Consider the following 26,360-nt stretch of genomic DNA (forward strand, 5'->3'; position numbering starts at 1 on the left):
CTGCCTTTTTCTTATTAATCATAGAATATCAGAGTTGGAAGGGACCTCAGGAGGTCATCTAGTCCAACCCCCTGCTCAAAGCAGGACTAATCCCCAGACAGATTTTTGCCCCAGATACCTAAATGGCTCCCTCAAGGATTGAACTCACAACCCTTTGGGTCAGGACCCCCAATTTGAGAAACACTAATCTCCCCAGAGAAATCTGAATGGTATAGGCTAAAAGCATATAAAAGACCAAATTTCACAGAGGGAGACCAGATTTCACAGTCCGTGACGTGTTTTTCGTGGATGTGAATTTGGTAGGGCCCTACCTATATTACTGTAACCAGATCTAAAGTGTTTGAGCACCTCTGCCACATGAAAGTCTCTCAGTTGCAGTGGCAGTTCCATATAGAATAGTTAATATTTTATATACAGAAAATAGTAATGTAGCTTTGAAAATTTATTCTAGTAGGAACCTGCATGAGTGAGAATTCTTTATCTTGGATTGTTTGAGCTGCCCTTTAACATCTCTTCCAAGAAGGGAACCTGATAAGTGAAGTACTGGCGGAAATGTTAATTGGAGTAAAGAAATTCACATGTCATACATTTTCCTTTTATTTTGTTATTTTGTATTCTCCAAACATTTGTCAGTCCTGCAGAGATGAAAAATATGGTTTTAAACATCTAAGGAAGGGATTCTCACCATGTTTCATACTGTGCCCTCTTTTCAAGCTTCATTTGACTGGATTTCCTCAGATGACTCCCAGAATTCTTTATACTGGTTCCCACAATGTTTCAAACATGGTGCGATGGAATCCGTGCAGTGGTTCTTAGTGTGCTTCTGGCATCTGAGGTGAGGATGATGAGTTGCAAGTAACTGAATAAATCCACTTCGGCAGAAAACTAGAGAAAAGTGGCCTTTCCTCTCACTTATGCTTTTTCTATGCCAGTATAATTCATTGATTTTAATGGAGTTACTCCTGATCTACACCTGTGTAAGGAGAGAGTCAGGCACAGAGAATTGGTTCATGCTCTCAATTCCTCCAGAAAACTGCTGGTGACTCTTTTAAGTATCATAGCTAACAAAATGAGAACCACTGCTTTATAATATACATTTCAAAAGAAAATAATTTTTATGATTTTCTGTTTGTTGCCTAAAAAATGGACTATAAATTGTTTGAATTACAGTAGAATATCCAAGAGGTCAAAATCACCTGAGCTCTGGGGGGTAGGTGCTTTTTTTTCTGGTACTGGGGTGGTGTCTTCAGACGGATGTGGTAAAAGATCCTCATTTGTCAGTACTTTAGGTTTGTTAGTAGTAGTTGAGAGGTTTATGATTGGTTTCCATGGCTTTCCTGGACACTTTGGGACAGATGGTTCTGGGAGATCTGGCAACCCATCAAATAAAGGAATATTGGGAATAATTCCAGGGCTGTCTGGTTCTGCAGGGAGATCAGGGATTTCTGTAGGGAGATCAGAGATCTCAGTAAAACCATAAGTTGGATCTACTGCGGACTGCTGAGTACTAGATAGCACATCTAGCTCTACCAGATCAGGCTTAGGAGATTGTGTACCTTCGGTTATTTCAGCTACTGCAGCTAGCAGTGTCTCCTTTTGGTTAGTGACCTTCTCATGGGATTCTTCAGAAGATTCATCTTTTGAATGTTTATGTTTGTGCTTTATCTTCTTTTGCTTATCCTTATGTTTTCCATGCCCGTGCCCACATCCATGTTTATCCTCATGTTTATGTTCTGTTCCACACCCAATATCATGTCTGCACCTGTGTTCACCCTCATGTCCATGTCCACGTCCACATCTATTTTCATGTTCTGGTTCATGCCCAGTATCATGTCTGTGACCCTGTTCATGTGCTGGTTCATGCCTAACATCTTTTCCTGCCCCCCTGGCAGGGGCTTGTCCTTCTCTAGGTCCCTTTTCAATTTGGGGGGTGTGTTGAATGGTTTCAGCTTCCTTATATAGAGATCGGAAAGGAGTAAAGCCTGGAGGCCTTCTCATTAATAGATTCTAAAAAGGAACAGGAGATATTAGACAAATATATTGCAATAATTTTAGTATTTACACATAGTACACCATTTGAAACAATTCTGCTTGTGGTTGCAATGTAAAAGGTAGACATCTCTTGCCAAGTTTTTTAAAAAATAGTGCTTAAAAAGAAGGGGGGCCGGGGTGTGTGTGTGTGGGGGGGGGGGTTCTTTGTTGACTGCCTGCCTTAGTTTCAAATATTTGAGAACTAGCAAATTGCAGATGATGTGTAAATGTGAATCAATTAACAAAAATATGTTGTTAACAGATCTCGTGAACTAAGCTGGATAGCCATGTATATCTATAAGGGTGATAATAACAACACTTCATAGTGTTTTAGAGATTCTAGCTAAAGAAAACACTTCACTCATCACTGAAATCCAGCCACCTTTAGGATGGAATAGTACAGTACAGTAGGACAAGTGTTGACACGCTTTATACAGCGGTTTTAGGCAGGGCCGGCTCCAGCATTTCTGCCGCCCCAAGCAAAAAAAAAAAAAAAGCCCCCGCCCGGCGGCACCAATGGGAAAAAAAAAAAAAAGCCGCCATCGGCGGCGGCAGTTCAGCGGCAGGTCCTTCGCTCCTAGAGGGAGTGAGGGACTTGCTGCCCCCGAATTGCCGCAGGTGCCGCCCCTCTCCCTTGGCCGCCCCAAGCACCTGCTTGTTAAGCTGGTGCCTGGAGCCGGCCCTGGTTTTAGGCCTTGGCTACACTTGCAAGTTACAGCGCTGTAAAGCCTCCCCCAGCGCTGTAACTCACTCCCCGTCCACACTGGCAGGGCACTTACAGCACTGTATCTCCCTGGGTACACTGCTGCAGGTACTCCACCTCCCTGAGAGGAATAACAGCTGCAGCGGAGTGGCTGTGACTCACGGGTGTGAGTGTAAACGCTTGCAGCGCTGTACTAATCACCTTGTCAAGTGGCCAATCCTCTCCATTGTTGTGACCGGCTGCAGGAATGCGGAAGTGCCGGTTTCAAAGCTCGTACCACAGAGAAAAGCAAACAGTTTGCAGCTTGCTTTGAGTGAGTAAATGAATGAGCAGGGGGCTGGGAGTTCGGAACTTGCAAAATAGAGAGCTGACATGCTCCAAAAAGCACTCTCTCTCCTCCCACACTCCCTGTCACAATCCATCCCCCCCCGCCCCCGTTTTGAAAAGCACGTTGCAGCCACATGAATGCTGGGATAGCTGCCCATAATGCACCGCTCCCAACACAGCTGCAAATGTTGCAAGTGTGGCCACACCACTGCGCTGGCAGCTGTCAGTGTGGACAGACTGCAGCGCTTTTCCCTACTCAGCTGTACGAAGACAGGTTTACCTCACAGCGCTGTACAGCTGCAAGTGTAGCCAAGGCCTTAGACTGTGAACAATACTTTTGAATTATGGAACTAAAATGCTTGTGCTATAAGCACAGAATATCGTACTGAGGAAGGATTGTGATGCACACTTCAGTCTAGTCTCAAAGCAGGCACGAAACAAAGACCTGGCTTATTTTATTAAGTGAAGTATTACTTATTGAATTTTTAGTTTCTGGTTTGAAGATCTGTATTGTATGGGGTCACTAGAGAATAATAAACATAGGTTAATGTCTATGCTACAAAACTTCTGTGTTTGATACCAGGTGACCAGAACGGAGCCCTCCCTGTCTAAACTAATATAGAACACCCTTTGTAAGAATATCTATTCAGCTGATCCACAGAAGTTTATTGCCCTTTCTACATCAAATATCCAACATGGTTTGGTTCCTGTCCAACCCAGTTTGCAAACTCAATCAACATACACATCTATGGGGATTGACGGTGCTCAGCATCTCACAGAATTGAGCATGATAGATCCTGCAAAGAACCAATCATCAGGCAGGCAGAATAGTCTCTATACTCATGGTAATGTTGCTCTCTTATTCTGCACCTTCTGCAGTTTCTCAGTGTATGTCTAAACTGCACCTGGAAGTGAGCTTCCCAGTCCAGGACCACAGACTTGTGTTAGCAGGACTCCTGCTACTGCGTTGAAAATATCTGTGTAGACAGTGCTTTGATGTTGTGACTTGGGCCGCGAGGCTTGCTTCCAAGTGCAGTGTAGACGTATCCTTACTTAGCCCAGCATCTCATCTCATGCATTGCATTAGCTCAGCCTGGGTCACTGAGGTCAGAGGGCGAGAGGAATGGTCACATTACTAAGATGATTAGAAGTGATCATTTGCCTTTCTTTAAAAATACAAGATATGAGCTAATCTGAGGATAAAAACATGAGCTAATCTGAGAACTGGATGTTTTGGGAGACAGATAAAGGGATACAAATATTTCCTCACTACAGATTTCGCATATAGAGTTGTAAGTAGTTTGAAATGAAATAATATATTTATTGAGAATGCGTACCTGCTCTTTGCTGCAGCTAACCTTAGGGCGTACTGTCTTTGTCCAGGGTATCACATAAACTTGTGCTGTGCATCCCAAAGATTCCTGTCACCAAACAAACAAACAAACAAACAAAGCCAACATGAGCTCTTAAAACAACAATATGTCACAAACATGGGAACAGACTTATGTATGAATAAGGCTATACAATTTTAGTGACCCTTTTAAAGACCTTATTATATTTGGAGCTTTATGTGAATATCTGTGGAATCCATCTGTCTTATCTGTTCAACTCATAACGCTAATTCTCAGCACTTTTCATCTCCAAAGTACTTTATAAGCATTAGCTAGGTAATCCTCATAGCACCCCTGAGGGTAGGTAAATGTTGATGTCATTATTGCTATTTAAGATGGGGAAATTGAGGTACAGAGAGGTTAAGGTCAAACATTTCAAAAGTGGCCATTGTTACTGGGTGCCTCGGTGGAACTGACTTTACTGCGCCTTGCCATAGTATTTTTCAACCCTCAGAAATGAGCTCTTCCAGGTGGGAGAAAGTGTGTGTGTGTGGTGGGGAGATCCACCCACCACCATTCTGCTACAAACAGTCCCATCAGCACCATCCTCCTGACCAGGCCCTCTTCCCCAACCTTAGAAGTGCTCCCTCCAGCAGCCCTAACCCATCGTTCGACCCCAACAGCAGCCAACTGGCATACCTCCCTTTGCCCCAAGTGTGCCAGCCCCTAGCCATAGGAGCACTCCACTCCCGCAACATCAGCCTGCCCACACCCTGGTAGTACCCTCCCCCCCTTTCTTTTTTGAATCCACAACCCATAAAATGGTCAAAAAATTATCCAATTAGCTTTGCATTAAGCAGACAGATTGTGCAGTTGGAGTGACTCCACCAAAGCAACTCTTTCTGCTGTCCTTGGCAATATCTTGGGTCACACACAGAGCTAATGATAAAGGTAAAGATAATGCTAGGAGAGAAAACTCCCTCAGTTTATTGAGGAATGACTAGCATTTATTGATCTGGCTGACTAGTGGTAGCAAAGGCCAATTGAAGTTATCTAATAAAAACACCAAACCTGGGTTGCTGGTTTGGTGGGGGTTATTTTTGTTTTTGGGGTTTTTTTTTTACAACATGATCATCTCTGGTGCAATTCAATTGGATTAATTTGGAGCCATCCCTCTGACTTGGTGGTCTACAGCATCCCAATCACTTACACCGTCTATTGTAGCCGTACAATCTTCATTCAGTTTCTTGACATCTGTCTTTGAGCAGTTTGTCTTCCTAATTCTAAATGTTATATTATAATTTTGTCCAGCAACCACCTGAAAAATCAGTAAGAAGATTTTCCTCATTAAATGTGCTTTTATTACAAGAGGTTCACAGAAAAGACAGTGCTCTAAAAACTGAACACCTTCCCACCAGGGGTATGTGCATAAAAACACACAAACAAAACCCTTTGACTGTAAAAGTGACAATCAGTATACATTTCTAATTGACCTATCTTCTTTACTCCCATTCTGCCCTCAAAAATCATCATAGCACTGAAATTGGAGGAGACAAAAAGGTCAAAAGAACGTGAGGTCCACAATTCTGGCTTTGTTTTACTGCAGGAATTTCATTACTAATGAAGGAAATAATTAAGAGACACCACTGTAGGGAGCCAAATATAAGGGAAGGGAAGTTAGGTGAGGTAAAATGAAGAGTCTGATAAATATAACCTCAGTGAAAAACAAACTATTTGCCAAACACATTAAAGAGCTAAACTGTAATGGTTCATTAATGTGCCTGGGACAGTTGATTTGTTGTTGTTATTATTTAGTATTTTTTACCACACTCCAAAGGGTGGTAAGCACCTCCCAGTAGAAACAACAGACATGGGGTGAAATTCTGGCTCCACTGAAGTCAGTGGGAGTTTGTCATTGATTTCAATGGGGCCAAGATTTCACCCACATTTCCTTCCCTGAAACTATTTATATACTAATTTCACTCATAATATAACAAGGGGGTTTCTAGACAATAGGGACAGAGTTGAAGAAGGAAGCACAGGTAAGATCAATAAGATCATGTGGATTGCTCTGCGAGGCTAGTGCATGCCATGGTGGGCTAGAAGTGTTTTTAATATTGTGACATTGTTTAACAAATCTGTTAGCTGGCTAATTTTTTGTTAGCTTCACAGAAGAAGTGGGCCTTGGGGACTGATCCAGTGCCCATTGAGGTAATTGACTTTCCATTGACTTCAGTGAGTGCTGAAACAGATCAATAAGGAAGCATGTCAATGAGGAGAAAGTGGATAGAGACCTTTCAGACCAGCTCAGGAAGGGTGAACCATGTGTCTGGGGCAATGTGGAAGAGGCACACAGACTTTTGTGGCAGAGGCAAACAATCAGGGCGTTGAGACTGATATTTTTGGTGAAGTGGAGAAGATGAGGATTGTTTTGTTTTAATCACATACCATGTGTAAACTAGGGCTGTCAAGTGATCAGGGCCGGCTCCAGGTTTTTTGCCGCCCCAAGCAGCAACAACAACAAAAAGCTGGAGTGCTGCCACCAAAGCAAAAGCAAAAAAAAACCAACCAAAACCTCAGAGTGCCGCCCCTTGAAAAGCGCCGCCCCAAGCACATGCTTGGGATGCTGGTGCCTAGAGCCGGCCCTGCAAGTGATTAAAAAAATTAATCGTGACTAATCGCACAATTAAAAAATTAATCTCGATTAATTGCACGATTAAACAATAATAGAATACCATTTATTTAAATATTTTTGGATGTTTTCTACTTTTTCAAATATATTGATTTCAATTACAACACAGAATACAAAGTGTACAGTGCTCACTTTATATTTATTTTTGATTACAAATATTTGAACTGTAAAAAATAAAAGAAAGTATTTTTCAATTCACCTAATACAAGTACTGTAGTACAATCTCTTTATCGTGAAAGTTGAACTTACTAATGTAGAGTTATGTACAAAAAGACCCCTGCGTTCAAAAATAAAACAATGTAAAACTTTAGAGCAGGGGTGAGCAAACTGTGGCCTGCAGGCCACATCTGGCCCGCCAGCTGATTTAACCTGGTCCTCAAGCTCCCGTTGGGGTGCGGGGTCTGGGGCTTGCCCCGCTGGAGCACTCCAGCCGGGGAGCAGGGTCGGGGGCTGCTCTGTGTGCACGTGCCGCAGATCTGTGCGGCTCCTGGAAGCCCTGGCATGTCCCCATCTGGCTCTTCTGCGTAGAGGCAGCCAGGGGGCTCTGCACGCTGTCCCCACTCCAAGCACCACCCCCACAGATCCCATTGGCTGGGAACTGTGGCCAATAGGAGCTGCAGGGGTGGTGTCTGCAGATGGGGCAGTGCGCAGAGCTGCCTGGACACAGCTCCGCGTAGGAGCTGGATGGGAGACATGCCGCTGCTTCCAAGAGCTGCTTGAGGTAAGCGCCACCCAGAGCCTGCACCCCTGAGCCCCTCCTGCCCCCCAACCCCCTGCCCCAGCCCGGAGCATCCTCCCACACTCCAAACCCCTTGGTCCCAGCCTGGAGCACCCTCCTACACCCCAAACCTCTCATCCCCAGCCCCACCCCAGAGCCCGCTCCAGCTGGAGCCGTCATCCCACCCCACGCACCCCAACCTCCTGCCCCAGCCCTGAGCCCCCTCCTGCACCCTGAACTCCTTATTTCTGGCCCCACCCCAGAGCCCGCACCCCCTCCTTTACCCCAACCCCAATTTTGTGAGCATTCATGGCCTGCCATACAATTTGCATACCCAGATGTGGCCCTTGGGCCAAAAAGTTTGTCCACCCCTGCTTTAGAGCCTACAAGTCCACTCAGTCCTACTTCAGCCAATCACTCAGACAAACAAGTTTGTTTACATTTGCAGGAGATAATGCTGCCCGCTTCCTGTTTACATCACCTGAAAGTGAGAACAGGCATTTGCATGGCACTGTTGTAGCTGGCGTAGCAAGATATTTACGTGCCAGATGCGTTAAAGATTCATATGTCCCTTCATGCTTCAACCACCATCCCAGAGGACATGCGTCCACGCTGATGAACAGGTTCTGCTCGAAAACCATCCAAAGCAGAGCAGACTGATGCATGGAAGCATGTCCTCTGGAATGGTGACCGAAGCATGAAGGGGCATACGAATCTTTAACGCATCTGGCACGTAAATATCTTGCAACGCCGGCTACAAAAGTGCCATGTGAATGCCTGTTCTCACTTTCAGGTGACATTGTAAATAAGAAGCAGGCAGCATTATCTCCTGTAAATGTAAACAAACTTGTTTGTCTGAGTGATTGGCTGAAGTAGGACTGAGTGGACTTGTAGGCTCTAAAGTTTTACATTGTTTTGTTTTTGAGTGCAGTTATGTAACAAAAAAACCCCTACATTAGTGAGTTAAACTTTCACGATAAAGAGATTGCCCTACAGTTCTTGTATGAGGTGAACTGAAAAATACTATTTCTTTTGTTTATCATTTTTACAGGATAAATATTTGTAATAAAAAATAATAATATAAAGTGAGCACTGTACCCTTTGTATTCTGTGTTGTAATAGAAATCAATATATTTGAAAATGTAGAAAACATTCAAAAACATGTAATAAATTTCAATTGGTATTCTATTGTTTAACAGTGTGATTAATCGCAATTAATTTTTTAAATCACAATTAATTTTTTTGAGTTAATTGCGTGAGTTAACTACGATTAATCGACAGCCCTCGTTCCCGCAGCTCCCATTGGCCGGGAACGGCGAACTGCGGCCACTGGGAGATGCAGGCGGCCATGCCTGTGGACGGTCAATGTAAACACCGTCTTGTGGTCCGCCAGCAGATTACCTGCCCATGGGCCATGGGTTGCCCACCACTGCTCTGGAGCGTTACTCAGGATGTAAGTTAACAGATTTCTCAGGAAAATAGTGAAGGCTCCATTGCTTGGGATTTTAAAAACTACTGTAGGATAGCCAACAGAGAATATATGGTATAGAATGCTTACCTGGAGGAAGGACTGGATGATCTTACTCATAGGTCTTTTCTATTTCTGATGTTGTATGAAATGATGCCAAAAGGTTTGGTAAAGAAGAGGGGTGTAACGAACACCAGATTCCTTAATCGGAACCCTGCCCTATTGTTTTGGGTCCAGATCAGACATAAAAAATATGTTGATGGATTTTTTTGGGGATCCTTTTGGCTGCATCCTAAGATGGCTGAAATTTTCAAGAATGGGCATTCAGATACCCTAGTGATCAAAGTGGTATAAACGCTTAGGCAGATAGACCAGCTCCCAAGATTTCAAACCCAAATCCAAACCTTAACCCTGATTCAGTCCTGACCCCCGGCATCACCATATCCTTGGCCCATCTCTACGAAATATGGAGAGGTGGTCCTAAATAAAACTGAACATGAAAAGGAAAGAAGAATCCCAACCTGCACTGTGGCATGTAATATTGCTTCAGCTTTATAATAGAAGTCGTCATTGCTCTCTTCATTATACTTCTCCAGGGAAGCCCTCAGTGGTTCCTCCAGTTCTTTACTGTTAATTGGGATGGTCTTTGGACAGCCAAGACAAATGGGAGGCAATTCAACTGAAAGAAACATCAGGTTTCAAGTAAATCTAAGGAACAAAAGATTCAGTGTACATTGGGCTTGGGCAAACTATTGAGGGAGAAATTTCTCTCTGCCAAGCCTGGCTACGTTTGAGTCTGCTAGGGTGGGACCTAAAATATTTTGGGGCTTGATTTGGTAGATGTTTGTGTTGTCACATCAATGATGTGTTCAGGATAAAGCAGAATTTAGGCGCCGAGGGTCAAACAGTGCATTTGATCAATACATTGCTCCTCATGGAAATGAGAGTACAAATTGAGGGTGGCAAGTGACTGCTAGAGGAGAAACATCTGAACTTGGGTGATGGGCTGGACTAGAGGAAACAGGAGGCTCCTTTCATCCCTGAAATCTCTGAGTGCAATGAGTGATTGTAGTTTGAAGAATTACATAATCATTCCTTGAAGCAAAACAAGTCTATGAATGGGTGGGGAAGCAGCACATGCTACATGTAGTGACCCTGTACCTGCAGATCTAAAATCTTGGAATGGTAACAATCTATGTCCTAATAGAAGACTAGAAAGAAGTGACAATAAACAAAATGGTCTGGTCAGAGGTATGGTGCTGGGTAATAATCAGGTGTAGGTGGGATAATTTACCCCTGAAAAGAAACTAAGTTTCCAAGTTATCAAATTTAAGAATCGAATGAAGGACAGTGATGTAACATGAAATAAAAACAGCGATAGCACTAGTTGAATTCTTGAGTCCAGTTGACAGGTTCTGAGAGCACCAGCCAAAGTGGCTATGGCTCTTTGATTTAAGGAGGCGATGTACATACAAAATCAAGTTGTGAATGTGGAGTAATAATTCGTGCATGTTAAAGGGATTGTTCCTTTATGCCTTTTTTCCCCTTCTTCATATATCTGTATCTTTGTGAAAGTTCTTTAAATCGGTGGTTCTCAACCTTTCCAGGCTACTGTACCCCTTGCAGGAGTCTGATTTGTCTTCCGTAGCCCAGTTTCACCTCACTTAAAAACAACTTGCTTACAAAATCAGACATAAAAATACAAGTGTCACAGCACACAGTTACTGAAAAATTGCTTACTTTCTCATGTTTGCCGTATAATTATAAAATAAATTGATTGGAATATAACTATTGTACTTACATTTCAGTATATAGTATATAGAGCTGTATAACAGCGCCTTTAATGTAGCTTATTGTAAAACTAGGCAAATATCTAGGTCAGTGGTTCTCAACCAGGGGTCCGGGGCCCCCTGGGGGGCCGCGAGCAGGTTTCAGGGGGTCCGCCAAGCAGGGCCAGCGTTAGACTCACTGAGGCCGAGGGCAGAAAGCCAAAGCCCCATCACATGGAGCTGAAGCCCGGGGCCCTGAGCCCTGCCACACAGGGCTGAAGTTGAAGCCTGAGCAACGTAGCTTCATGGGGGCCCCTGTGGCATGGGGCCCCAGGCAATTGCTCTGCTTGCTATCCCTTAATGCCAGCCCTGGCTTTTATATGCAGAAAACCAGTTGTGTGGCACAGGTGGGCTGTGGAGTTTTTATAGCATATTGGGGTGGGCTTCAGCAAGAAAAAGTTTGAGAACCCCGATCTAGATGAGATGACGTCCCCCCTGGAAGACCTCTGCGTACCCCCCAGGGTACGTGTACCCCTGATTGAGACCCACTGCAGCTCTACTACTTGGAGGGGTAGATCAGAGCTCCTGGGAAAATACAGTTCTTCTGGAAACACGACAGATAAAACTGCTTACTGAAGATACTATGTGATAATGACTTCTCTTTAAAGGATATCTCCTAGTGATAGTGGTGATGGTGGAGGAGGAAAGACATAGGGGTGTTTATTTTACCTGTAAATAAAGTTTAGAGGGATAAGTATACTCTCTGAGCTGCCTTGCTGATCTTCATGGTGGGTTTGACCTTGAGCTTAACCCTGCTGATCCCCATTCAGGGTTCAGCGGCCAGCTTCACATGTCATAGATGTATGGCAGCGTAAAGATCAGAGAAGAGAACTTTCCCCTGCATTTTCAATACTTGTAGGAAATGAGAAAATTATCTGTTAATATTCCATTGTGGGGGGAAAAGGCCTTATTGTTTTGCTGTGCCAGCAGAGTAGCTTTTCCCCTTCCATGATTTTTTTAGTTCCTTGGCATTTTTATTGTTCATCAGTTTGTAATTGTAACCAACTATTAACATTTTTGAATTGACAGATGGTTGTCACATACCTGGAAACTTGCATTTCTGTGCAACATCCACAAGTGTGTCACTAAGATCCACGTAGGCCTTGGCTTCACAGGTACCTACATGCTGGGTTGGGGGAAGAAAAGCTCTTTATTTTCTCTTAGAAATACTTAACAAGCACATTTGTAAATGTCCTGATGTCCTCCTTCACAGCAAACAAACGCTAGGTCGTGCAGAGAGAGATGAGAGACCTACTTGTGTTGTCTTGTACACTGGTCGGTCTCCATTGTCTCCAGTGCATTTTCTCCTGATCTACACTGGTGTGAATGAGATCAAAATCAGGTTCAGTGATTTCTGATCAGGAGAAAAGATGACCTTGGGAAATCCTCCTGAGAAAATAGGAAGAGCCCTTTATAGATAGATATTGATAAATTAATGGGACCGGTTTTGACTTGGTCCTGAAAGGTACTGAACAACTCCCTTGATTCCCTTTAACGTCAATGGGAGGTTAGAATGCCTAGTACCTACAGAATCATACCCTTGGGGTATGTCTACACTGCAGTGTAAGACCAGGGTTCGAACTCAGGCTCAAGCCTTACCCTCTTCTGTCTACACACAACCCAGGGCTTAGACCCAGGACCCCCCAGGCATGGAGGGTCTGAGCCTGAGTCAAGCCAGGACCCAGGATTCAAGCCCTATTGCTTTGCTGTGTAGATACAGCCCCACTGGAGTCATGCCCATGAGGTTCTGGGAGCCTGGGTCCGTGCCCTGGGTGAGTGCGATTTGTGGTCAGACAGAAGGGGAGTTAGGCTTGAGCCTGAGTTCGAACTCTGGGCTTACACTGAAGTGTAGACATACCCTGAGGGGCCAGTCTTTCTAATATTGCTGTGAGCAATTTCCGGGGCGCACACTAGTAAAACTTGCAGCATAAGATAGCAATTCAGAAGTACTGGTGTGAGGTTACAACTACTGGATATGTGCTGAAGGGACTTACTTATCCTGCTAATACCTACCAATGGGCAGCTAAGTTCAGTGGTTCAGATATTATATGGCTAAGGCCCAGTCTTACAGGCCATATGTGGGTCAATCTTACATGCCATTACTGGTAGCCCTCCTGAATACATGTGACATAGGCAGATATCCCATTTGAAAGATGGGGAAACTGAGGCTCAGACAGGTTAAGTGACTTGTTGAATGTTAAAGAGCAAGTCAGTGTCAGAGCCAGAAATTGAATCCAGATAGTCTGACCCTGCTCCCGTCTTCTTTCACTATGCAGTCATTTCTTATCCTTTCCATCAACACTTCTAAAATTGGGTAGCATTCTCAAGGTACCCATGAGCAACAGGAAAGGTATTCTGCAGAGGCGCTTGTTTGTAACAACTAGTTTTTGGTGAAATGAGTTTTGGTAGCATGGTCTTTTCCATCCACAAGACAATTTTTGCCACCACTAGCCGCAGTTGGGGAGAAAAAGAATGACTGTTTCAACCATTCTCCTGAAAGATGTACCTATAACCAAGGCAGTTGGTAACTTATGGCACAGCCTAGCTGGAGCATGTGTATTTATTTATCATATCCTTAGAAGTTTTCCCATATAGACTGCAGTGCAGATAACAGTAATTTAGCGACTTGCTTTTCCTAAGAAATACCTGCTTGAAGCATTTTAATTTCCACATTCCTGCTCTCCCAATGCAGCTCCCTTGGCCAGGCTGCATAAGAGAATTTGCAAACATTTCAGGGGCATGGCCTTTTTAGGCTTTGATTCAGCAAAGGACTTAAACATGTGCTTAAATCCATTCCTAAGGAGCATGGCACTTAAGCGCATGTTTAACTTTTAAGCCTGTGGTTAAATTCCATTGACTTTAAGGTTATGGCTACACTGCAATAAAACACCCATGGCTGACTTGTGTCAGCTGACTTGAGCTTGCGGGGCTCAGACTGCGGGGCTATAAAATTGCAGTGTAGACATTTGGGCTCGGGCTGGGGCCTGGGCTCTGGGACCCAGCCAGAGCCTGGACAGTTATGCTGCAATTTTATAGCCCTGCAGCCTAAGCTTCGTCAGCTGACATGGACCAGCCGCAGGTGTTTTATTGCAGTGTAGACATATCTTAAGTTAAGCAGGTGCTTAAATACTTTGCTGAATCAGAATCTTAGTAATTAATTACCAACATAAGAAGCTGTTTTGATAAACTGTACGTGAATACCACTTACACCTCCAACAAGGGGTTTGCACTCAGGACTTAAATCCTGAAAATTATTCTTGGTGCAATTAGTCTCCTCGACTTCATATTCAACTGCATAATTCCATCCAGCCACCACCTGGAACAAATATTTAGGAGATAATTCAATATATATTTGAAAGAAAAACTATTAAATAAAATCACCAAATAAATAGCAAGATGATAATAATTCTTTGCCCATCTGTAATGCCTTCCATCCAAGTGTTTCAAATTGCTTTGCACTCATTAAACCACACCAAAGCCCAGTGCAGCAGGAAATTATTATTCTCATTTTACAGAAGGGTAAACTGAGTCATAGGGGCTAGCTGTGAAATTTGTAACCAGATCCAGGTTCAGATTCCAATCCTCTCCCCCACCCACTTCACAGTGCAGGGTTTCTTACATCTTCCTTTGAAGTATCTGATACTGGCTACTGGACTAGCGGATACTGGTCTGATCTGGTGTGACAATTCCTATGATCCTAGGTATAGCACATGGCATAACAATATCTGAATAATGCAACTTTGAGTTGTAGGTGTCATTTATTATCAGGTGTGCTGCAATTATTATTTACTAAGAATTGTATCTGCCTTGGGCATTTTCTTCTATCTTGTTCAGGATTTTAGTCACTTTCTTGTTTGTTAAATGGCAACTTCCAATGATATCTGCTGTAAGGATGCAGTTTACCTAATCCACATGAATCCCAAATACTCTGACTTTATGCAAGTGAAGTTCTGGAAAGGGGGGAGGCAAAATCCATCCCCCAGCCTGGACCCAGGATGCCAGGATGCAGCTCACTGTTTGTGACTACTGCTCCCAACTCATGGAACAGCAGAGTAGCCTTATCCGCTCTGCATCACAGCAGACCTAATCCCATTGACTTCAGTGGATTTTGGATCAGGCCCCATATGCAGAAGTGATAGGGATGCTGGATCAACATAAAAATACATAATATTCCTTCCCCAGTCCATCCCAATGAAATCCTTTAATTAATTTATTCTAGTCTGACATGAAGACTGTTTAGAGTGCGTAGGTGGTGTAGCAATCCCCTCTCCAGCTGCTCCACTGCAGCCCCCCTTGGATTAAGGAATGTGTTGGCCCCTGTGTCTTGCAGCTAAGGTGATCGATGCCATTAACAAAGAAGGGGTGGAAATTGGTTTCTTAATACAATTGATTTGGTTCATGATATTTTGAGCAAGTTAAACCGCTGCTCAAACTGACTTGTGCAACAACACAAAAAGATAAATGCATACAAATATGCAAAGGAAAAGTAAACGTAGATTGCGTGAAGTTATATAATACTTAAAATCAAATCAGAAACAGCTTAGAGCTCTCTCATACCGATGCCTAAGCTGAGTCCCTGGCACAGATATGTAACCCTTTCATGGAACACAAATTGACATGGAACTTTGGGGACTTGAATGGGCATTCCTTGTATGCTCAAAATTCCCACTGAAGACCAAAATGCAAAATCCACTTCTGTCTCACAGGCAGAGTGTGGGCTTTTTATTTTTCTGAACCACTTTCTTTCTCTAGACTTGTCTAAACCACAAAATATACCAATTGCTGACAATATATGTTGGTGCTGTGTACAGCTGTACCAGTGCTGGACACTGTTTTAGTTGAAACTGGAGACAAGGACAAACTATGTTCAGTAGCAGTTCAGAAGCCATGGGTAAAACCACTGAAAATCAGGCATTTAGCCTTTTGTGCCTCAGTGTCCCCATCTATAGAAGTTAAAAGTGCTATGTTACATATTTTACTGTCGTAAAATGGAACTAACTACAGGTAGATATAAAGAACCAAAGTACCTTCTTTTATAAAATAAAGAAAAAATCTGATATACAAACCTGCCTGGAGGCTTTTATTATTTTACCAACTTCAAAAAGGGAGGATTGGTCACTCTGATTATTAAAGATCCGAATAGCGTATCTCAAAATGGGTAACAATTGTAGGCTGTTCCCCGGTATGGGATGATAGCATCCAAGACATTGGACATGGGAAAGAATCACCTTTCCTTCAACTGAAAAAAAAACAAACCAACCAAAAAATTCAGCTTTTTGCTTAGTAAAACAGCTTTGATTGTTTAGCTCCCAATTTTTTTGGTGAACCAGCGAGAGAGTTTAAGGAAGAATCCTCATTCCTTTTGATTGGCGAAGAGCTTGAGCAGCAAAATACAGATCCAGATTTCAGCCCCCCCCCGGTAAGGATATTCAAGGTGTTCAGAACCAGGCTTTTTGGCTCAGTTCAATATAGTTATATGGGCACCTTTGAAATCTGGATCCAGATCGGAGTTCAGATGCCAAACCCTACACCCACCCAAGTTCAGGAGTCTTTGGATCTAAAGTTTTGTTTCCGGCTCTTCTCTACTTTTAATGTGAAAATACAGCATGCAGCTTTAAAACTGTGCAAGAGAGGAAGTCATCCATCACCCCCAGCCAGCAGCTGCAGTAAAGGGAGATTCCCCAGGAGGTTGTGGTTTTTACCAGAGAGTTCATGCTCAATGTGCTTGTACTCCACACCACACTGTAATGGAAAACTTGACATTAAAATTTCAGCTGGCACCTTTTGAGGTGGGCCATCATGACTCGAATCTCCCCTACAGATGCAGGTCCAGCTACTCGTCAGATGCATTGTCTGAACTGCCCCAGCGTCGGCTGTCAACCACTTACCAGGTGTAATCAACTTTCAGGCACCACCAACCTGGGCTGGATTTGAATAGGTAATCTGGAAGGAGGAGGCTCCAGATTCTGTTCCCTGCCACTAATCTTATTAACCCCCTTTCCTGCCTTGTAAGCATGGGTTGGATTTTCATAAATTAATTTCATAGTTCAGTGCATAAATTAATTCCATAATTCAGCGACCTTGAGAATCAACGTGAGACAATATCAGATCTCTATGGAATTTAAGTAAAATCTGTGGGCCAGATCCTCTGCTGGTGGGAACTATGCCAACTTACACCAGCCAAGGAACTGGCCCAATATCTCTTTAAGGACAAGTTCCACTAGTGAAGGCTGAGGAATATATTACTCACTCATTAGAGACTGAGCTGTGAAATCCGTCACCAGACTGACCCGATTGTTTACCTCTTCCTGTAGGGGTCATTGGACAACATTTTGCTCTCACCAGTGTAAATCTGCAGTAACTCCACTGTAAGTAATTTACCTACTCCTAGTTTACACCAGTGTAGCTGACCTTATTGTCAGTGTGTGCCGTCACAAATCAGAATGCAGAAGAACATCCAGCACATCCTGTTCTAAAGTGATTGTGGCCTTACCCACAATGTTAGCTCTTTTCACGAGCAATGAAGAACGTCTACACTTTTTGCAAAACTGCAGCTGTGCCTCTGATGCTGCGCAGCTGATATATTCAATTAAAATGTAGATTTTCAGCTTTCAAAACAACAAAATCAAAGGCATCCCTTCCTTGAGTTAACCAAGGAATGCACATCCCGCTTATGAACCTTCCTGGCAACTAGATGTCACCATTGCCTTACAAATGTATCTGAAACAAAATATGATTTAGTTGGTAGTAAAACATGGACACTGAGTAAATTTGAGCAAAACCAGTTTAGCAATTTTTGAGTATGAAGAAAGTGAAAAAGATACATTTTTGCCATGTAGCAAAGCTATTTGAACGTCTGTTGTGCCTCAGGGGGTGGGGATAGAGACTTATAATTTGGGGGATATCTAGTCCATCGGTCACAGATGTACTTTGGTCCAGTGAAAATCAGTTTTGATTTGACTGAAATGTAAAGGATTAAAAAACATTCTTCATGCAGACTCTGGTCATGAGCAGCAGGTATAAGAGGCCAGGGAGGCTAGGCCTCACCAAACAGGATGTGGCGCACCTCCCTTTGGAGGCGTGCTGCTGGCATGCTGTCTTTGGAGTGCTGCCTCCGAAAGGATGCCCCGGCCGGGGCCCAGTCCACGCTGCACTCCAAGACCCCTCTCCCACGTCCCGCTCTTCCCCTGTGGTCCCGACCACACTGTTCCTCTTCCCGTCCCTGCTCCACTTCTTTCCTGAGGTACCCACCGCTCACACTTCTCCTTTGCTTCCCCCATGGCCCACTCACCTGCCTCTCATGTCTCTTCACCCCCTCCCCACGGCCCCACTGCCTGCTGCTTGCGCCTCTTCACCCCCAGAGGCAGAGAGGTGTGGGCAGGGGGACCCTCGGGGGAGATGGAGCAGAGAGGTGAGAACAGTGGGTGTGTGGGGGTTTTCGGGGAAGGGGGCCAAGCATGAGCGGGGTCTGGGGCGGAGTGGGGGTGGGCCTCAGGGTGGAGCAGGGGGTGGGACCACACTCCGGGTACCAGTGGCCCCCCACACTTCTAGGGAGCTTCTGGCACTCACGCCCAGCCTCCCCAGATGCAGGAGTCACATGCCGCCCATGACTCTAGTTTTCATTACATGATAATAGGTATTTTTAATAGCAATCTTCCAGTGTTCCATTGGCACAACACATGCTTGCATAAGGAAGTGGAGTGGAATTTCATTTTTAATCTGTAGTAGCCTGTGGAAAATAATTTGTGAGGTTATGAATGGAATGATGCAGGCTCCTACCTTTAAAATTACCTGAGAAACAAGATAGGTGAGGTAAAATCTTTTCTTGGAACAACTTCTGTCGGTGGAGAGCAGAGAATGTGCGCCAAAGAGAAAATCCAGGACATATACCTCACTTAAGTGTGTTAAAGTGTAAGTGGCCAGGGAGGCTAAGCTTCCCCGAACAGGCTGTGGCGCACCTCCCTTTGGAGGCGTGCTGCTGGCATGCCGTCTTTGGAGCACACTTTGCCTCACTTTCACTAAACAAGGACACTCCGCCAGAGAAGTAGATTGCATCATGGAATGGGTCACCCGAATACTTTGGGAGAACAGAAAAAAAACCGCCCACTAATTGCATACCTTCAGTTGTTACCTACTACCAGACACTAGAACCCATATGGATTATCATCAAACAATTACAACCCATATTTGATGGGGACCATATCCTGAAAGAAATCTTTCCTGAACCACCTCTTCTGGCCTTCAAAGAACCCCCAAACTCATCATTAGAAGCAAGCTCCCCACAGAGCAGGACATGTCAACTCAAGGCAGCACCAGACCCTTCTAGAACAACAGATGGAAAACCTACAGACATATCTCCATGGTTATGTTGGTCAGTACCCTCACAACACACCTTTCAAGATCCACGGGTCCTTCATCTGCCTAACACAACATGTGGTGTATCTCATCCAGTGCATCAAATGCCCCAACAACAACTATGTGGATGAAACCAGACAATCACTATGCTCTTGAATGAACTCACACAGAAAAATGATAAAAGACAAAAACACCTTATCACCCATAGGCGAACATTTTTCACAAAGCAATCACTCCACAGCTGACCTATCAGTCCTCATCCTCAAAGGAAACATGCACAACACCTCCAAAAGACGAGCCTGAGAACTTAAATTCATAACTCTGTTGGACACTAAGAAGTCTGAACTGAACAGAGATGCTGGTTTCATGACTAGGGCCCTACAAAATTCACAGTCCATTTTGGTCAATTTCACAGTCATAGGATTTTAAAAATCGTAAATTTCATGTTTTCAGATATTTAAATATTAAATTTCACGGTGTGTAATTGTAGGGGTACTGACCCAAAAAGGAGTTGTGGGGGAGGGGGGAGGGAGATCACAAGATTATTGTAGAGGGGGTTGCGATACTGCTACTCTTACTTCTGCGCTGCTGCTGGTAGCGGAGGTGCCTTCAGAGCTGGACGGCCAGAGAGCAACGGCTGCTGGCCGGGAGCCCAACTTTGAAGGCACAGCCATCGCCAGCAGCAGCGCAGAAGTAAAGATGGCATGGTATGGTACTGCCACACCTACTCCTGCACTGCTACCTTCAGAGCTGGGCCCTCGGTCAGCAGCTCTCCGGCCGCCCAGCTCGCAGTGCATAAGTAAGGGTGGCAATACCGTGACCCCCCTAAAATAACCTTGCCACTTCCCTGCAATTCCCTTTTAGGTCAGGACCCCCAATTTGAGAAACGCTAGTCTCCCCCAGAGAAATCTATATAGTATAGGCTAAAAGCACGTAAAAGACCAGATTTCACGGAGGGAGACCAGATTTCACAGTCTGTGGCACGTTTTTCATGGACGTGAATTTGGTAGGGCCCTACTTATGACCTATTACAACAATTTGTAATGCACCCTATGCCTATTAACTTTCCATTGCCCTGTGACTGCAGAGGTGTTAATTGTTTGCTTCATTTTTAAGTGGTCTCCTACAAAATGTGTGAATCCCTTATGCTTAACAATCTGTCCCACTGTGTGTTTAGTTTGGTCACCCTGGTGACCTTCTCTAGACCTGAGGAAGAGCTCTGCGAAGCTCAAAAGCTTGTCCTGTCCACCAACAGAAGTTGGTCCAATAAAATATATTACATCACTCACCTTGTTTGTCTCATATCCTGGGACCAACACAGCTACAACAACACTGAAAACAACGATTTAAAATTACCTGGAAGTCTCAACAAAGTTCTTTTGCAATTTGTAGTTGTTCTTTTTATTCAATACAACTATATAATGCCACTCTGAGCAGTTACATACCTGGGATAATTCTGCATTCCTGTGTAACGTTACTGATTTTCTCAGTCTCGTCAACATAAACTTGAGCTGTACATTCGCCTGATTCCTACAAACATAGATGACACCATTTGTCTTTAAGCCACCTGATGCAGAAATGCAGTTAGCACCATATTTATGCTGTGAAATACTCCTGTGGTAGTTTATTGCAATAATAAAACACAACTGGGAAGTGTAACTCATAGACTCATAGACTTTAAGGTCAGAAGGGACCATTATGGTAATCTAGTCTGACCTCCCGCATGATGCAGGCCACAAAAGCTGACCCACCCAATTTCCCTTATCTCAGCTGTTGAAGTCTCCAGATTATGATTTAAAGACTTCAAGTCGCAGAGAATCCTCCAGCTTGCGACCCCTGCCCTATGCTGCGGAGGAAGGCAAAAAACCTCCAGGGCCTCTGCCAATCTACCCTGGAGGAAAATTCCTTCCCGACCCCAAATATGGCGATCAGTAGAACCCCGAGCATACAGGCAAGATTCTCCAGCCGGACCCACATTTTACCAGCGATGGCACGTTATTGCCTAATTGACTAAAATCACGTTATCCCATCAAACCATTCCCTCCATAAACTTATCTAGCCTAATCTTGAAGCCAGAGAGGTCTTTCGCCCCCATTGTTTAGTGGACAAAAGGAATACAAACTGATAGCATTTACACCTGTGCAATCCCATTGACAGCAACAAGGGTTATACACTTGTGAATGAGGGCATAACTTGGCCTGCAGGACCTTACTTGCTGTGATAGCATGCAAGAAGGGATTGCCCAGCTTGACTGTCAGACACCAGGTTGGGTTTGAATGGCTATCAGTGAGGAATAAGTGAGAGGAGAATCAGGCTGCATCATTTTACTTGTAAACCGAGCACACTTCCTCTGCAACTCCACGGAGACGCAATAAATATGGAACCCCGCAAGACCATTTTCAGAGTCACTTATAGCAGAAGTGCACTCTATCCCCAAGAGTCTGGTATCTTGCTGGTTACATTGCTACTTCCATATTTAGAGTTTTTTAAAAGAAGGCAGCCACTTACAGCTTCTGCAGATGCTCTGTAATCACAATCTTGCCAGAGTCTATCTCCCCCAACAGCACAAGAGCTCTCTCTTATTCGGTACATCACAAAGAACTGTTTTCCAGGGCCTGCCTGGAGAAAACAAGATGCAAGTCATCATTTGCATAGTGATAAGACAGCAAGTCATTGGAGGGGATAAGGGTTTCAAAGGGCTTTCATACTGTACTGTGTAGAGCAAGGAATGATAAAGTGTGCTTTAAATTAGCTAATGTCTCCATTGAGCAGATCTCCAAAATCTTTCTGACTCAGTAATTAACATATCTAATTATATCATTTGTTCTATTTAGCCACTGCCTAGGTTGTTCCACATACTGTCTCTAGGATGAAAAAATAGTGCAAGAAAGCAGTCATGTTTTCAACTCCTTTATATCCTAGTATTTCAAATGCTCTCTGATTCAACAAATATGAGCTGCTGCTTAGGTGGTCTGCAGCGCTACCATATTGGATTGTGCTTGTGTCAGCCTTTATTAATTATAGTTGGGGCTGGTCAGTAGAAGGATGGGATCCTTCTGAGAAAATACTTGAGATGCTGCTAATGTGGTGTTGGTAATTCAGTAGGAGGCACTTCCTCATACCCTCCAAATTCAATGGTGAATCAATGCCCTCAGGTGGCATCAAAAGGCACCGCAGTTCTTGAAGATGTATCTTTTGGATGACCATTTTTAGTCACTAGGAATCCTGTGGCATTTAATAATAAAAGATGAGTTATTATATTAACTTCTGTTCTTGGCCAAATTTGAACATGGGGAATTACATTTAGCAGAATTAAACTCTCCCTGCAGTTTCAATTGGATATAGCAAGAGGATTATTGTCTTCATTATACCCCAGTTAACTCTGTTAAAGTCTAGTTGATTTTAGTGGAATTATGACGGATTTACACTGGTGTTATTGACAGCAGAATTTGGCCCAATGTTCTTTCTCACAAAGTAGTAGCTCCAGCTCAGTGGTGCATGAAATAATTTCCACAGGCTGTAAAGCAGGATGAAAAAAAAACACAATGGGCTGAATCCTCCGCTTGAGTCCTTGACTTTAATGGAGCGATGCCAATTTATACCAGCCGAGGAGCTATAATGGGCCAAATTCTGCTCTCTGTTACATTGGTGTAAATGTGGAATAACTTTACTTCAGCGAGGAACGGCTGTAAATGAGAGAAAGGGCTGGCGCCGTATGTTACGTTGTTTGTTATTTTATTTCATTATTATTGCCACCAGCTATGTCTTTAATTAGGGCAGGCTCAATCTTCCACTAGCCAGCCTTTATGTTTAATTATCTTATCAACAATTAATGTACATGAACTTGTAATAATAAGCCATTTACTTGATGACTGCAGCACTGCAGGACTGGTGATAAGAGAAATCTAGACTATATTTAGAAGAAGAATTAAGAACAGATCAAATCTCTCTTGTGGGCTTTGGCAATCCTCCCTCTTGCTCCTCCCTTTCTCTCCCCCCAACATAGACGGATCAGAAATTCAAAGCAACACGTCATTTTCACTTCAGATCTTCTGTAAAATTAAATCAGTGTGTCTAGATAAGGAAAGGCAAAGAGTGACTGCAATAAACACGTATATATTAAAATTAAAATGTCCAGCATAGACTGTTATGAATATTAACAATGTGCATTACCAGAAGACTAGAAAGGAATGAGGTGTCATTAAGGCTCTGATTCTGCAAGGACTTATGCATGTGCTTAACATTAAACATGTGAGTAGTCTAATTGAAGATGATTGGACTTATGTGCTTAACATTAACAAATGCAGTGTTTGCATAAGCGGGACTTTAGTACTTGATACTGTGCTCTGGGAGTCTCTTCAAGTGCCTCCAACCACCTTTCTCTAGCATGAACTGATTCATAGCAAGTCTAGAAAACACAGGAAATATTTTTTACTCTGTTTCCAGAAAAGACAATGTCATCTAGTGGTTAGAGAAAGGGGGTCTAGATATCAGGAGATGTGGGTTCCAGTCCCACCTGTAACACTGGCTTACTGTATGACCTTGAGCAAGACACTTCACCTCTCCGAGCTCAGTTTCTTATCTGGGTAAAGTGCTTTGAGATCTTTGAGTGCTAAATATTCTTATTAATATATTGTTTCTGATTATCTACATTTTAAAATCCAATGCAGTAGAAAGACGTTAATGTTGTTCCCAAGTAAAATAGTGCTTATCATTATCCTTATAGCAACATCATCATTGTGTGGTTCTCAGGAGTAAATACTCTTTTGTTAGACTTGTCACCATATATGAGCAAGAAACTGACTGATGTTTTAGGTAGATATGTGACTCAGGACTGGAGACCATCATAATATTCACAAATGATTCAAAATGTTTCTATCATTTGTCAAATCAGTTATTTGCAACTATATTTTCCACATTGCAACCAGCTTTTTTCAAGACAAGATCACATCAAGTTTCTTTTAATAATAAGTATGCTTCTCTTGGAGGCCTCAAAGATTCCTCCCTATATATGGAGATATACCTATCTCATAGAACTGGAAGGGACCCTGAAAGGTCATTGAGTCTAGCCCCCTGCCTTAACTAGCAGGACTAAATACTGAGTTTTGCCCCAGATCCCTAAGTGGCCCCCTCAAGAATTAAACTCACAACATTGGGTTTAGCAGGCCAATGCTCAAACCACTGAGCTATCCCTCTCCCGAGGGGTAAATGTTAGTATCCCCACATAGTGACTTGGTAAGGTGACACTGTTGGGTCAGTGGTATAGTTGTGAAAAGAAACCAGGTTTCCTTACTTAGTCCTGCAACCTATTGACCCCTTAGTACTGCAAGCGAAGGCACTTGAGAGACCCTGCCATATAGTGCAAACACAGGGCCAGATTCTGCTGCCATTTCTCATGTTGAGTAGTTCGTTACTCCTTGAGTATCCCCCTTGATTTCCATGGAGCTACTTTACTCATAGATCTTTTAGTACTTTCCTCGACCTAATTACAAGAATGTAACGTTTTTTTCGTAGGGCCAGATTTTGAACCCTTTACTCACCTCAGTGAGCATTTCCTGCTAGGAGTAATCCCACTGACAGGAACTGCTTACTAGTGTGAGTAAAGGCTCAGTATTATTAAGGAACAGGAGAACGACACAGAACCAGATTCTGTTACCCTTTTTCATGACGATTAGTACCTTACTCTGCAGCCAGTTCCTTTGATTTCATTGGGACATCATGCAGACCAAGGTGCGATTCCACGTGAGGGAGATGGGCAGAATCTGGCCATAAGTAAAAAAAAAAAAAAAATTCAAAGATGCTTTTTGCAAAGTTTACTTACTATTCTCTTGGCTTCCATCACCATGTACAGAGCAAACTGGTTGCCATCTGTTTTGTCTCCATTATATTTTCTCAGTGCTATGTCCACAGCTTCAAAGACATTAGGGTCATCACAGTCTGCATCCTGGGTTGCAAGAGGCTTGGCTCTGCTAGAGAAAAAACTGCAGCAGAGAACTAGCACAGTGGAAAGTTTCATAACTGGACAAAGAAGCCCCCTCTGAAATCGGGGGACTCTTCCAAATACAAATGAAAAGGGAACCCCCTGGTAGGGATTTAATAACCTCTTGGGTTTTTTTCAGAAGCAGTCGGTCAGTAAACAGAGTAAGTGGGTAAATGGGGTTGGTGGACTCTCATCATATCCTGTTTGCCTAGCAAACAACCCTCTGGGTTTATCCAAACAAACTTTGTGCAGTCACTTTAATGACACCAAGGTTGTCCACCTGCCATCAAGATAACAGGATACGCCTCTGCACATTAGAGTCAGAGGGTTAGATCATAGAATTGAAAGGGACCTCAGGAGGTCATCTAACCCTCTGCTCAAAGCAGGATCAATCCCCAGACAGATTTTTGCCCTAGATCCCTAAATGGCCCCCTCAAGGATTGAACTCTCAACCCTGAGTTTAGGAGGCTAATGCTCAAACCACTGAGCTATCCCGCCCCTGAATCCCCAGCATCAGCAGCACAGGGCCCTGACCTCAGGAGAAAGTCTCAGAACATTTGGTAGCCCTCTCGCTGCTGGTTACTTTTTGACATAAAAACTCCCACTCTGAATGAATTATTACATAAGGCTTATAAAAACACCCAAAAGGTCATATCATGTCCCAGAGACAAGAAGTGCTGGTTCTGGACAGCAGCACTGTGATCTTCAGGGATCTGTTTACTAATAAGGTGCATCTCCCGTCGGGACGGCAGAGGAGCCCCGTAGAGTGGCGCTCTTATGGCACTGTATATAGTACCCTGCCAGCCCAACCCCCCTTCAGTTCCTTCTTACCGTCCGTGGCGGCGTTGGAACTTGCGAGTGATCCCTTAGCATTCTAGTTTTACCAGTTAGACAGTTTGTTGTTAAATAGTAAGTTAGCTAGGTAC

The 26,360-nt window shown here is 43.6% G+C and overlaps 1 protein-coding gene across 1 annotated transcript; it reads right to left on the bottom strand.

Moving 5' to 3' along the window:
- Window positions 1–989: 989 nt before the first annotated feature.
- On the bottom strand, window positions 990–25,570 carry KNG1 (kininogen 1). Its single transcript, XM_024205610.3, has 10 exons — window positions 25,276–25,570; window positions 21,963–22,073; window positions 20,900–20,984; window positions 16,166–16,338; window positions 14,308–14,415; window positions 12,144–12,225; window positions 9,792–9,949; window positions 5,603–5,710; window positions 4,399–4,482; window positions 990–2,007 (listed from the first exon to the last, which is right to left on the bottom strand). The coding sequence occupies exons 1-10, from the start codon at window positions 25,468–25,470 to the stop codon at window positions 1,165–1,167; spliced, it is 1,947 nt and encodes a 648-aa protein (XP_024061378.1). The 5' UTR covers window positions 25,471–25,570; the 3' UTR covers window positions 990–1,164.
- Window positions 25,571–26,360: the final 790 nt, after the last annotated feature.

The sequence above is a fragment of the Terrapene carolina genome, unplaced genomic scaffold (assembly GCF_002925995.2).
Source record: "Terrapene carolina triunguis isolate 2854851 unplaced genomic scaffold, T_m_triunguis-2.0 Scaffold88, whole genome shotgun sequence".
NCBI classification, from domain to species: Eukaryota; Metazoa; Chordata; order Testudines; family Emydidae; genus Terrapene; species Terrapene triunguis.